The sequence below is a fragment of the Chrysemys picta genome, chromosome 2 (genome assembly GCF_011386835.1).
Source record: "Chrysemys picta bellii isolate R12L10 chromosome 2, ASM1138683v2, whole genome shotgun sequence".
Taxonomy (NCBI): Eukaryota; Metazoa; Chordata; order Testudines; family Emydidae; genus Chrysemys; species Chrysemys picta.
The window spans coordinates 235,386,338-235,401,142 of NC_088792.1; the positions used below are offsets into that span (position 1 = coordinate 235,386,338).

The following is a 14,805-nucleotide window of genomic DNA, read 5'->3' on the forward strand; positions in this document are numbered from 1 at the left end:
TACATTTTCCTCCTGAAAAGGTCTAGTCTTTTGGCCTCTTTATTTTTCGGAGTTGAACTGGTGTGCCCCTACTTGTCCTTCTTGTTGTCCACAGAGACGACCAGCGAGCCCGGAGGTGGGTGGGTATATAGGTACTTAAATGCTTGGGCCAGGATGAAGTACTTCTTTTTGGCCGTTTTGGAGGTGGGAGGGATGGACGATGGGGTTTGCCAGAGGGCCTTGGCAATTTTCAGGACTCTGTCATGCACTGGTAGTGCCACACGGGCAGGGGTAGAGGCTGAGAGCACACCGAACAAGGTGTCCGCTTGCTCAGCCATCTCCTCCACCTCTTGCCCAAGTTCTCTGTCACCCATTGAAGCAGGGCCTGGTGTTCCTTAAAATTGTCCAGTGGGCTGGCCCTTGAGGGTCCCGTGACCGCCTTGTCCGGAGACGATGATTGTACAGCCAGGGGAGGCCCCCGGACATTATCTCCCATGGGGAAGGGGTTTTGGGGTGGGCACTGTCTCCTCTATCCTGACCTCTGAGCGCATTTCATGCACTGAGCCCAGTGCCATCAACTGTTGCTCCAAGGAGGCGGCAGATAAGCAGTGCAAAGGGGGCACTGGCATCACCGGCATGCCCCATGCACTCCAATAGGGCCACTGGCCGGGCTGCCAAGGTGGAGTCTTGCTGAGGGGCTGAACTGCCCTTCCATGCTGGAGGAATCTTCTTCTGGTGGCATGGCAGGGCCGTCACAGCCTGTGCTTGCCTGCTGACTGTTGCTGCCGGAGACTGGTGCTTCGAATGGGAGGACCAGTGCCGATGTCGTGGAGACCAGTGCCGGGGGGACTGGTATTGCGACAGGGAGTGCTCTCACGGGGCAGGCAACAGAGATCTGCACCGGGAGGACGACCAGCGGGAGGGCAAACGGTGCCTGTAGTACAGTGACCGGCGCCTCCCCCTAGGTGATCCGTGTTGAGATGGTGGAGACCGTGAACGCAGTGCCAGTGACCAAGGGCAAGCCCCAAAGGATCTGGACTGTGACGCCAGAGATCTGCGGCACGGAGATGGAGAGCGCTGCCTTGGCTCAGGGGATCAGCGGCCCTCCATTGTCCTCCTGGGGGTCCTGGTAGCTGGTTTGTCCTCGTAGGGAGCTTTCGCTGTGTCCTGTGGCACACGCGGTGCCAACAGCGCGGGCAGAGACCTCTGTTCTGTTGGCACGGGGGGAAGCTTGGGAAGGTGTCCATGTCACCACAAGTTTGGGTCCCCTCCTACTCCTGGGAGTCGGTGGTGGATCCTTTAAGGAGTTAAGGGCCCTGACTGGGGAGGCACGTCCACATGGCTCTGGAGTGGCTGGGTTGCCTGAACTGGGTCTTTTGCCCAATGCCCCATGGCCTTTCTTGCCCGGTGCCGGGGAGCCATGTTTCTTAGTTTTCTTTTGGGGAGCGGTGCTGGGGATGCGCTACACACCGAGGCTGAGGTTCTAGGGGTCGAGTCCGGCTGGGATGGCTCGGAAGCCAGTCAGAGGGCAGCCTCTATGAGGAGAGCCCGCAAACAAATAGCATGTTCTTTCTGAGTCCTGAGTCGAAAGTCTTTACAAATGCAACACTTGCCCTTTGCTTGTGATTCCCTCAAGCACTTGAGGCAGCTGCCATGGGGAGCGCTCACAGGCATCGGCTTAAACCCCAGAGACTGGGGCATGCCCTGCCTGGGGTGAAGTCCCCAGTGGGACTCTGACTTCTAACTACACTTAACAACTACTTACCGCTAATATGAACAACTATTTACATGGCCCTAAGGCTCGCAGTCAGAAGAGATGAAACCGCTAGCCCTTGCTACGCAAGCAAAGGTGTTCTGATTAACCACCACGGGCGGTAAGAAGGAACTGAGAGGGTGTAGGTCAGCGGCGCCTGATACATCGACGGATGAGCGCAGCACTCAAGGAGGGGCACCACAGCTGACCCTACAGATACCGCTAAGGCAAAAATCTCCGACAACCGCGCACGTGGGCATGCACACCTGCAATGGAATCGACATGAGCAAGCACTCGAAGAAGAATTGAAGTTCTTTTTGGTCTACAGGTTTTTGAATCTTTTTTATTTTCATCAATTACTTTTTAAATGACATTTGAAGGACATGTTTACCTAACATATGGTAAACATTCCAGTGCTTCTTATTATCCCCTCTCCACCACATGGCCAACGAATAGGGGCTGTGAATGGGCAGATCTACAGGTGGGAAATTGGGGTGGAGCAATTTTTGTGATACTTTGAGTACTGGGACTAACACATTTGGGTAAGGGTCAGACACAATCTAGCCCTCTGTTTTTTTACTTAGTTCTTAGTCCAGGCAAAGCTGTCATTGACTTCCCAAGATTTAGTAACGATTTCAGGATTTGGCCTGTAATGAACATGGCATAGAAATAACTCTGATAATTCAGTTGTATTATGTTTTCTAAAGACAGAGTTAGACTTACTCTAACTTCAAACTTAAGGGAGACACAGCATACTCCTATAACCTCTTGACACTGACACTCCAACAGTGAAAGGTTTTATAGAAAGTGCTATTTGTTACCAAATGATAATACAATAAAAACAAAACCCTCTTGAACAATAAGTGCCCTTCATTGCCTACACACAACTATGGTTTCTGAGTAAGTGATGAAATTAAAAATGGGATGAACTTTTTAATTTAACAAAGAACCCTTTAAAAAATATAAAAAGGAAAATATCCCCCAAACCAAAACCCAAACCAAACCAATCAAAACTTTACCTGGTTGGTAGAAACTTGGTGACAGTTCTCTGGCAACTGCTCTTGCAATATCACTTTCCTGGCGAGCAGCCTGAGCAGCCTGATCCGCAGCATCAGCTTTAGCTCTTGCATGTGCAGTTCTAGACAGAGCAGAAAAGGGTTTATATGCATAGATGCCTTTTTGTTAGTTGCATTAATACACCAGAGAGCAAAGTATTATCGTCTCTGGAAAAGAAATGATGAAGCATAACCAGAGGATTACGCCTGTTGATTGTGAATAACTGCAAAACAGCAAACCTTCATACAAGTTATCATGACCCATGAAGTCTACACAAATAATATTGGGACAAGTATTGGTCTGCTATAATCAGCCTAGGTTGGAAGTGAATGGAAAATATTTTTGTTTGATGCTTTGGGAATTTTTCTTCAGTCTGCTCAGCTGAAATTTATATAAAGGTGATTTTAATGAAGTACAGTCAGTAGGAAATATGGCTGTGACGTTGTGCAGTCTATATGGTTTTAGAAAAACATGATAATAAGCGAATATAATGTAACTGGGATAGTTTTAGAAAAAATATGGTAAAAAGTGAATGTAACGTAACTGGGATATGCTTCATGCAAAAGGTCTCTTGTAAGGTATCATTACAAAGCTTATAATCTACTGAGTGTGATCATCTGATTTGTATAAATGTACCACTCTTGTATCTAAAACTAGAAATATAAATATAACTCTGAGGGCCTATTGTAATTATGTAAAGTGTGGGCCATTAATGATGGTTTGGAATCTTGATGACTCCCTTTGTCTGCAGAGTCTTCCTGTATATGTGTGTGTGCTGGCAAGTGAGTAATGAAGTCTTGCAGTGATATGTGATCATGTTGCCTGAACTGGAATCCATCTTTAACCTGGTGCTTTTCCAGTGAGGGGGGGTGGAAACCCAGAGGGACAAAGGGTTCCCGCCTTATGCAAAAGATATATAAAGGGGTGGAAGAGAACAAAGGGGAGAGAGAAGCCATCATGAAGAATCCCTTAGCTATCACCTGAGCTGGAACAAGAGCTGTACCTGGGGAAAGAATTGTGCCCAGGCCTGGAAGGTGTCCAGTCTTAGAAAAAACTTACTGAAGCATCTCTGAGGGTGAGATTATCTGTATTCAGTTTGATTAGGCATAGATTTGCACATTTTATTTTATTTTGCTTGGTGACTTACTTTGTTCTGTCTGTTACTACTTGGAACCACTTAAATCCTATTTTCTGTATTTAATAAAACCACTTTTTATTTAGTAATTTACTCAGAGTATGTATTAATACCTGGGGGAGCAAACAGCTGTGCATATCTCTCTATCAGTGTTATAGACGGCAAACAATTTATGAGTTTGCCCTGCATAAGCTTTATGCAGGGTAAAACGGATTTATTTGGGTTTAGATCCCATTGGGAGTTGGGCATCTGAGTGCTAAAGACAAGCACACTTCTGTGAGCTGTTTTCAGGTAAACTTGCAGCTTTGGGGCAAGTGATTCAGACCCTGGGTCCGTGTTGGAGCAGACGGGAGTGTCTGGCTCAGCAAGACAGGGTGCTGGAGTCCTGAGCTGGCAGGGAAAACAGAAGCAGGGGTAGTCTTGGCACATCAGGTAGCAGCTCCCAAGGGGGTTTCTGTGATTCAACCCATCACAATGGCCCAGCCTTAAAAGGTGGCATCATGTGAAGACAAAGCTGATCAGTTGCAAGGTTTTCTTGCCAGGGAACTCAAACAAGCAAATTTGTATTCATTTATCAAGAAAGATGGTAATACAAGCAAATACATAATAATGATCGCATACATTTACTTTTGATGAAAATATCATGGAAATTTATAAATAGATGCAAATCTAAGCCTTGGTGTTGCAAAGTTTAGAGATCTAAAATAAACTGTTCCTAATAGATGCTAAAGGGCTTTATACAGTACCTCCCTGTTCTTCATTTTCCAAAATTAAAAAAATGTAGCTGGCTTTGACAGAGGACAGAACTGATCATACAGGTACAAAAGTACCATAATGGAAAAGAGATTTAGAAAAAAATCATTATAATGCAGTCAGAGGATCCTGATAAAACTTCCCCCAACATTTCAGCAACTACAAACAGCTTTAGAAACCAAAATAATTAGAACTAGAAAAATAGCCACCTCCAAGTACATGGGACGTCATCCAGATTATACCAACTATAATTGCACAGAATGTAATTTGGTTTTATATAATTGCTTTTACATTTAAGATGTCTTGAAGTGCTTTGCAAAATAATGAATTATATTCAGCTAGTGTAATCACTATGTAGGCAAACGAAGACAACATCCTGAAGTCAAATAGGGTTGCAGACATCTAATATACAAGTTAAACAGTCTATTTAGGTATATCTTTGATTATTCAGAGGTAGTTTGTGCACTTAAAGACTCAGCCCTATGTTGGGGCAGCACAGCTCTTCACAATCCCTCTGCTGATGAGTGAGGGGTGAGGGTTAGTGTTGCAGTCTGCACGGTCTGTTAAAGTAATGTACAGTCTGTGCGCCCTGGGCAGACAGAAGCAGCAGTTTCTGTGGTCCCGAGCTCAGAGGGTATATCTATGCTGCAATTAAAAACCCATGGTTGTCCTGTGCCAGCTGACTCAGGCTCATGCTGCAGGACTGTTTAATTGCAGTGCAGCCTTCTGGGCTTAGCCTGGGGCCCAGGCTCTAGGACCCAGCGAGGTGGAAGGGTCCCAGAGCTCAGGGTGCAGGCTGAAAGTCTAGACTGCAATTAAACAGCCCCACAGCTCAAGCCCAAGTCAGCTGTCACGGGCCAGCTGCAGGTGTCTAACTGCAGTGTAGACATACCCAGAGATCCAAACTGCGCTGGCCCTTATGAAGGAGGGAGTGGGGAAAGCTCTTAGTATTCTTCACTCTCCTTCCCTCATCTCTCTGACTCCTCCTTCCCCTCCCCCCACAGGTAACTGAAGAGTTTAGTAGTGTCCATGATTAAAAAAAAAAGTTGCTTATTTACTACAAAAATGTAATTATAGTATAAATATATGAACAAGCTAGATAAATGAGTAACTATGTATTTTTGTGTCTAATATGGCAATAGGTATGAATAATAATTACTGAAAAGAATCAAAGACACTACCACTGTTAGTATGGAAGTTCATAGAAACTAGTGGATTAGATTTTAAAACCAGGGTGACCATTATGATCATCTACTTTGACCTTGTGCATAACACCATTCATAGACATTCACTTGGCAATTCCTGTATCAAGCCCGTTACTTCTGGATGAGCTAGAGTATACCCTTTAGAAAGGCACCCAATTTTGATTTAAAAACTTGAAGTGATGGAATATCCACCACATCCCTAGGTAAATTGTTCTAATTGTTAATTATCCTCACTGTTAAAAAATTGTGGCTTATATATAGTCTGGTTTCCAGATGCTGGATCTTGTTAATGCCTTTGCCTGTTAGTACAGGTCTCTTTAATCTATCAGAAAGCTGTCCTTTAAAACATCTGAGGCCAAAATGTTTCCTAAAACACAATCATTGAAGAGGATCAATTAAGCTATTTCAGTGGCAGTTGAACTACAGTCCTCTTGTACAATAAATATAGCTCTATAGCAATGAGCATATATTCTATACTCTGACTGTTCCTAGACCCGAGGCCCCCTAAATATCTACAGTGTGCATAGTGGGGGAAGTCATGGAAATCACAGAAATGTAGGGCTGGAAGGAACTTCAAAGGCCATCTAGTCTAGCCCCCTGCACTGAGGCAGGACCTGAGAATCCCTGACAGGTATTTGTCTAACCTGTTCTTAAAACCCTCCAACGATAGAGATTCCACAACCTCCCTTGTAAGCCTATTCCAGTGTTTAACTGTCCCTGTAGTTAGAAAGCTTTTCCTAATATATAAAGTAAATCTCTGTTACTGCAGTGGACATGGAAAACAATTTATCATCATTCTTGTTATAATGTCAATAGTTCAGTTTTACTGTACTTGCTTTTATTATAAATTATATTTGGATTTAAACCAAAGGGTTTCAGTTTGAAAGAAGCCTCGGCTTTCTAAACTGTGGGTGCAACTAATGTCATTAGATGTATTCTTGCTTTTTTGATTCACTAGGGTAGTTAAATATCTAAATGACATCAATTACACCCACAGAACTGTGGGCAAAAAATCAGAGGCTTTTCAAAATCAGTCCCATTGGTACAATCCTACAGATGTCCATCTGCTTATACCTGAAAAGTGACTTAAACGAGGTGTACTGTGGGCTGAAAAGCTTAAGCAACATTAATTGGCATTCTGCACTAATCCTAAATGTGCTTTACATGTAGTGCCATATGTCTTCTATACATCAATTATCAGGGATACAAAAGCATACTGTATAACGTTTATCTCAATTTAAATTCTATGTAAAATTCTCCATTGTTCTGTGATCTCCAGATCATTTTATTTCTCCGCAGTATCCTCCAGTATGTTTACAATACCTGCTAGTTGAGGATCATCTGTAAATGTGACCAATGTACAATTTACTGTACTTCTCCAGCACATTATTGAAGATACTGATCTCAAAACAAACCTTTCTAGTAATCAGGTTTCTCCCCAGTATAAAGGCACACCATTAATTATTCTGTTTTCCACCTCTCAGAAAATTCTGAATAAACACTATAATATTCTTAGTAACCAGATAGCATCTCAACTATTATTTTATTAGCCTTTCCTGTTGGATTATCAAAAGCTTTAGTATAAGTATAAGTTAAGTGTACCTTGTTATATTTTCCCACAGAAACTGATTTTTCTTCAGAGAACAATACAGTGTGTCTGACTCAATCAGTTCTTAATGAACCTGTGCTCTTTATCAATCATATGGCTCCTCCTAATTGCTTTCAAGCGGTTTCTTGAATCTCCTAAATAATGAGTAACATTACTTTCTTGAAGTTTATTATCTGCTTTCTAATTACAGTCTTTGGAAAAATAAATGCCAAGTTCTTAAAGCTCAGAGTTCTGTGTGGTCAATAACAGAAGGTCCTGCTCTCACTAATTTCCTCTTTTCATAGAATCACAGAATATCAGGGTTGGAAGGGACCTCAGGAGGTCATCTAGTCCAACCCCCTGCTCAAAGCAGGACCAATTCCCAACTAAATCATCCCAGACAGGGCTTTGTCAAGCCTGACCTTAAAAACCTCTAAGGAAGGAGATTCCACCACCTCCCTAGGTAACCCATTCCAGTGCTCTACCACCCTCCCAGTGAAAAAGTTTTTCCTAATATCCAACCTAAATCTCCCCCACTGCAACTTGAGACCATTACTCCTTGTTCTGTCATCTGATACCACTGAGAACAGTCTAGATCCATCTTCTTTGGAACCCCCTTTCAGGTAGTTTGAAAGCAGCTATCAAATCCCCCCCATTCTTCTCTTCTGCAGACTAAACAATCCCAGTTCTCTCAGCCTCTCCTCATAAGTCATGTGCTCCAGCCCCCTAATCATTTTTGTTGCCCACCGCTGGACTCTTTCCAATTTTTCCACATCCTTCTTGTAGTGTGGGGCCCAAAACAGGACACGGTACTCCAGATGAGGCCTCACCAATGTCGAATAGAGGGGAATGATCACGTCCCTCGATCTGCTGGCAATGCCTCTACTTATACAGCCCAAAATGCCATTAGCCTTCTTGGCAACAAGGGCACACTGTTGACTTATATCCAGCTTCTCGTCCACTGTAACCCCTAGGTCCTTTTCTGCAGAACTGCTGCCTAGCCATTTGGTCCCTAGTCTGTAGCAGTGCATGGGATTCTTCCGTCCTATGTGCAGGACTCTGCACTTGTCCTTGTTGAACTTCACCTGGTTTCTTTTGGCCCAATCCTCTAATTTGTCTAGGTCCCTCTGTATCCAATCCCTACCCTCCAGCGTATCTACCTCTCCTCCCAGTTTAGTGTCATCTGCAAACTTGCTGAGAGTGCAGTCCACGCCATCCTCCAGATGATTAATGAAGATATTGAACAAAACCGGTCCCAGGACTTACCCTTGGGGCACTCCGCTTGATACTGGCTGCCAACTAGACATGGAGCCATTGATCACTACCCGTTGAGCCCGAAGATCTAGCCAGCTTTCTATCCACCTTATAGTCCATTCATCCAGCCCATACTTCTTTAACTTACCGTCAAGAATACTGTGGGAGACCGTATCAAAAGCTTTGCTAAAGTCAAGGAATAACACACCAACTGCTTTCCCCTCATCCACAGACCCAGTTATCTCCTCATAGAAGGCAATTAGGTTAGTCAGGCATGACTTGCCCTTGGTGAATCCACTTCTTTCTCCACAGAGGGCTGGTCACCTCCTCCCCATATTGTGCTGCCCAGTGCAGTAGTCTGGGAGCTGACCTTGTTTGTGAAGACAGAGGCATTGAGTACATTAGCTTTTGCCACATCCTCTGTCACTAAGTTGCCTCCCTCATTCAGTAAGGGGCCCACACTTTCCTTGACTTTCTTCTTGTTGCTAACATACCATATCTTCATGGAAGAACCTTTTTAATATTTGCTTTTTTCCTTTTACCCATTTAGTGCCCAATGCTGCAAAGCTCCGTGTATACAAAACTCCCATAGAAATCAACAGTACATCCACAAATTGCAAGGTGGGAGGGTCATGATGAATGACAAAATGAAATGTTAAGGGAATCAATCACATTTTATTTTTACATATTTTTTCTGATGTTACAACATACTAAAGCTATTCTACGGAGGCTGTCATACTAACCTCATTACCATAGTATCTGAGCACCTTCCTATAGAGCATTAAGTGACGTGATTAACATCTATCATTATGAGTTGTTCTCTCCCCAAGGGGAAAAATGTGCATGCAGAGCAGTGTTTTGTTATGGTAGGATTTTTTTTTTAAATATGCATATTCTGCTATATGGAGTTACCAAAGGGTTGATGGCTCCATGCCCAGGTATACCGAATAACTGTAATCCAGATAGGAAGTGACGAAGGTGTGTATAACTGATGCCCAGGGCATTGTCTGCCAAGATGAGAGAGACTCTCCTAACAAACTGGAAATGAAAGAAAGTATTACTCATGGAGTCTCATATTTAAGAGCTTTGCATCAGTGAGGAAGTTCTTCAATATTTTTTCAAAATGTTATCAAAATGATTACTGAAATTTTTCATTTGAGAACTTGTTTTTGCATTTAAAAAAACAATAGTAAAACAAAAAAATGTTGGCAATTCCAGGGAAGGGGGAATATTCCCCCCCCCCCCCCCAGCTTTTAGTTAGAAAACCTTCAACTAGATCTACCCATGGATGGATTCATTCAGACAAATCACTTAAGAAAAGTACTTAAGAAGGGTCCATATATCCCATCTCCTATATGCTGGGATCTGGTCCACTAGAATAATCCATTTAACTTTTAGGGCATAAAAGTCTGCAGTGTTACACATGCCTGAGAAGTGAACTATTCTCATATGATGTTACAGGAAAATAGACAGCATACATGTTGTATATTTGTGCTCCTTCATCTGAGGCTGATTATTAGAACAAATTTAATTTTACATTAAATAACTTGACCAGTTAGAACACATTTCAGTTGTCAGGGATTTAGGCCAATTGTGTGAAAAATAAATCTGCATTATTTGTGTAATGTGCAAATATACAAGGGTGGATTGATTTAATCACCAATTTTGATAATGACTTAAAGAAGAAAACTTTGATTTAAATAATTGATTTTAATTGCGCTTGTACTTTAGTTATTATCTGAAAGAAAGGTTGATTTTCACTGGTGAGTAACCATTAAAACATGTTGATTTGCAACTAAATATAGCTTTTTTAAAATCTGGTGCTTCTTTTTGGATACACTATAGTTATACATCTTTATTTAAGCAATTATATGGCATAACAGTCTAATTTTTTTTTTAAATTACTATGTAAGAAAATGGTGTATGATGCATTTCTTATTTATTAGATTTTTTTAATTTGTGATTTATGTCAGGCTTTATTTGGATGGAAATGCAATTAAACTAAATACACAAAACCAGCATTTTTAATTAAATAAAACTATCTTAAGTATGCTGGATACAATCTTTTTCTTTTATCAAAATGTTTATTTTTTGCATTTAAAACTAACTTTTTTATTAAATAAAGGAAGCATTATCTATAGTTGGTGAATTGAACGTAATGTTTCTGGTCACCGTGTCCTTTAAGAATTAGCTAGCTGAGTAAAGTGAAATAAAGAAATATTCTCTCTGCACGTGCAAAAGAGGCTACTGCTGTCAAAATCTGTTTTAGCACTTCAACAAGCTCCCCTCCAGGTGCTTAGCCAGTGATTTCCACCAGTTCAGTCGTTTGACTTAAACCTGACAGCAAACAAGTACTGCATAATTATTATTTTTTTACAATTCATTTAAATGATGAATAGATTATAAGCAGCTTTGGTCTTAACATAGGATGTCCATTTCAAATAAATTGTAACTGGTTTATTTAAAAAAAATCTGTATTTAAATCAAAATAATCTGATTTAAATAAAAATCTGATTTTTAATTTTTTAAAAATAATTTATTTTTATCCTGAAATATATCAAAAATATTTTGCTATTTTTACTAGTTTTGCAGTATGAGATGTCTAAATGCAGTATTCAAAAATACTGTTAAGAGTATGTCTTGGATTTTTAATAGGAGACTTTGATACTCATCACTGTCTCATTTGATTACACTTCTGCTATAATAATTGAGTCTGAATTCCATAAATGTTCATGATGTAAGCAAAAATAGCAATATACAAAGGCTTACTTTAAAGAAAAAACTACAGTTGCATTACATGGAGGCATCATGCTCATTTGCCACCTTTCTCTTCACATAGCTATGGAACATAAATATATCCCAGCACTGGTCATTGCTCAGAATAAAAATAGCGTGGAATGAAATCCCAATAGCAAATGTTGATAGATAGGACACACTGCAAAACAACACAGCATATGAGCTGAGATAGTTTTGGGTTGGATGTTAAAGAATAGAATGTACAACAGAGGCAGACAAAACAACCCATTGTGAGACATCATTACAGAATTTATAGGACTAATATGGATGTTCAGAGCTCTGGAAAGGAAAGAGTAGCTAACATTTGTTTAAATAATGGACACATTGACATTATGAATTCATATTATTCAAAAGGCTAAAATCTAGAGAGATCTTAGTCCTGCTGAAGTCTTTTCAATAGTTCTTCAGTATCTCTCTGTGTTTAAAATCTTACTCAATAAATTTTTGTTTAAAGAAATCATCTTTTTGCAGTTAATGTCCCCTATAGAGTAGTCTTAAATTACACACTAAATTGATTGTGAATAACTCTTAATTTAACCTTTCCTTTTCTGCACTCATTCATGCCCCTTAGTCAGGTACAAAATGCCTAGAAAAAGGTTAATAAACTCCGCCATGATTAGTTTTTCTGTACTTAACAGTTTCCATATCAGTTTTTTAGTGAGAGCAATGCTTGAAATGTGCAAGTCAATTTGGTAAGTTAGATACTAGTAGTATTTGAACAGCTGAGGTTTGAGTCTCTCAAAGGTAGCAAAGGGTCTAAGCTCTCCCCTAGGGGTAGGTCCTCAGGTGCAGGGGTGACAGAACGCACATGGCTTACACCCCAGATGAATCAAGCTGCTCATATTATGATATGTTAAAGATCATGAGTCTGAACATTGGAAACAAGCAAAAATAATAGGCTTTGACGGTGCTTTGATTTGCAAATATCTAATTTCCCCTGATAGAAGAACACAGCACACTGGCATTTGGATATAATGCCAGAATGTTTCAGACACAAAGCAGGTGAAGCAGACTACACCAAAAACTAGCTAGTAAAGACATCAGTGTTGGATCTTTCCTTGGCATTGTCTTCTCCGCTAGTCTTAGGCATCACCTGTCTGCTTGGTAGGGCGCTGGCTTGTCCATTAGCAGGATTCTGAAACTCATGTCCTTGGGATCTGACACAACCATCATGGACTGTTTCAGAAGAACCAATTTCAGCCTTGTGACTTGAATGCTTCTAGCAGAGAAGAACAAGTTGCTCGGAATATGGGATTTCCCCAGCAGAAGTAACACCAACTGTGTGCCTCCTTTAGGGGAATTAGTCCATTGTCGGATAGCCAGGGCTTGAAGCCCCCAGGTTTCAAATCTGCCGTACTAAAGAGCCCTGTAAGGGGAGGTCTGACCAGTAGAGTTCAGTCCAGGGAGGACAGGTTAGTTAACAGTGGTTGAATGTAGGAGATCAGAAGTAGTTCTAGAGACTTTGGAAGGTTTTGAAGAAGTTCAGTCTGAAACTAAGAGCTAAGAACTAGTGTGTTGGATGCTTGTCATGTTCTGTCTGATTGCCACAGACTGTAAGAGGGAACTGACGAAGGGTTGCCCTGCCCTTTATGTCCTCATGTGGGAGCATGAGGCAGCACAGGGCACACTGATATTAAAAAATAAAAACACCTCGGGTGTGCATGTGCTGCTTACCAAAAGATACTGTTTTGATCAATCCCCCCGCTTGCGTGCTCTCTGTTTTTACAATACCTTTTGGAAGAAATGCATCATGTTTCCTAGCTGTAGTTTTGGTTTTTGTACTTTCCAGGATGAAAGGTTATAGGTCAGACAAGCAGTGCCACTAATCACAGCAGAGAATATCCATGAAAGGCCTGCCACTTTTTCACTGTGATTCCTTAGATGACATTTCCATAGTATATATGCAAGTGGAACAAAGCACATGTTTAAGCAAGTTTCCAGAAAAATGGTATTGCCTCTTAACAGTGGTAGGCTTATGTCAGAGAACAGAAGTTTTAAGAGGCAAGGAACCAAACACGTTAATAGGAAATATGATATGCTTTCAGCAATTAAGATCCAAAAGCAGCTAGTCTACAAGATGAAAAGGCATAGAAAATAAGACAAGTATAACCAAACGGGGAGTGTCTCTGGAGTGGTGTAGCCAAAATAAAGAAAATTAAAATGATGGGTGGGGAAAAATAACTCTTTTCTTACAATTACAGCCATAGGTGCTGGAACTAGGGGTGTGGGCAGGGGTGTGTGTGTGGTGTGCTGCTGCATCACCTGGCTTGAAGTGGTTTCCATTATATACAGGGTTTACGATTTGGTTCAATTACTCTCAGCACCCCCACTATTCAAATTGTTCCAGAACTCCTGATTTCAGCAATACCCGGCAGGAAAGAAGGAATGTAACTAGAAGTTGTCTAGGTCTTTTCACTTGTGAATTGCAAAATAGAGGAAGGTATAATGTGGTCTTACATACGAGATAGTTCCTGGAACTAATTTCAGGCAAAATGTAAAGTGACTACTAGGTTCTTCCATCAGTGAATGTTGTAGAGATTTTCAAACACAATTTCTAGGTAGAAGATAACTTTTTTGTGTATTTCCAAAAAGGTGGAGAGTATTTCCACCTCACAAGAGAACTCAAAGAGGAGAGCATGCTTGTGAACATTCTTCTATGTTGATTGTGAATAACAAGGTGTAATAAGGGTGAACTATTTACAGGTTAAGATGCTTCATCTCAAAGTGTCCACTCAGCTAGGAAGTCATCCAGGTGTAGATTTAGTTACTGAGACTCCTCACAGATACATTGTCAAAACTTTGAAGGCCCTAAAGACCACCGCACATCCAAATGAGGGGATTCTGTGTTGACAATGGAGCACAATCTTGAAGTACAAGTACCTCTGATGGCAGTGTGGAGGTAAGAACACAATAAATCTATTGAGGAAGGTTCTTAATTGATGAAAATTGTGAACAATCAAATTGTGAACCGAACCATCTCTAGGACACAACCTCATTTAACCATTTTAGGTCCGTTCCGCATCCTGGCCATATGGGGTGAGCAAAAAAAGATTTCTCACTGGCTCTGCTCTTGCTCCTCACCCTACTGACTCCAGTGAAAGCTCCTTTCCTCCATCCTCATTGGTCCAGCCCATCCTATGCCTTTTGGGGAAATGATGAGGTCCATGGCCTCCCTCCAGGAAGATGATCTCCAATTTGCCCTGCCTGACAATGTTCAGTGTATGCTCCACTCCATTTAAAGTGTCTGGCTTTGGCAGCGATGCCAGCCTAGGGCTGTCATAATGTT

General features: G+C 41.4%; 1 protein-coding gene across 16 annotated transcripts in view; it reads right to left on the bottom strand.

Annotated features, from left to right (window-relative positions):
* JPH1 (junctophilin 1) overlaps positions 1-14,805 on the bottom strand; it is a 115,002-nt gene that overhangs the window by 42,147 nt on the left and 58,050 nt on the right. For all 16 annotated transcript variants that reach the window (XR_010598902.1, XR_006173138.2, XR_006173137.2 and 13 more), the window contains one exon: positions 2,752-2,870. Coding sequence is in view for 10 of the 16 variants with exons in the window: in XM_065585740.1 (XP_065441812.1) it covers positions 2,752-2,870 (119 nt within the window). In the remaining 6 variants the exon portion in view is untranslated. Of the gene's footprint in view, positions 1-2,751; positions 2,871-14,805 lie in introns of those variants that run through there.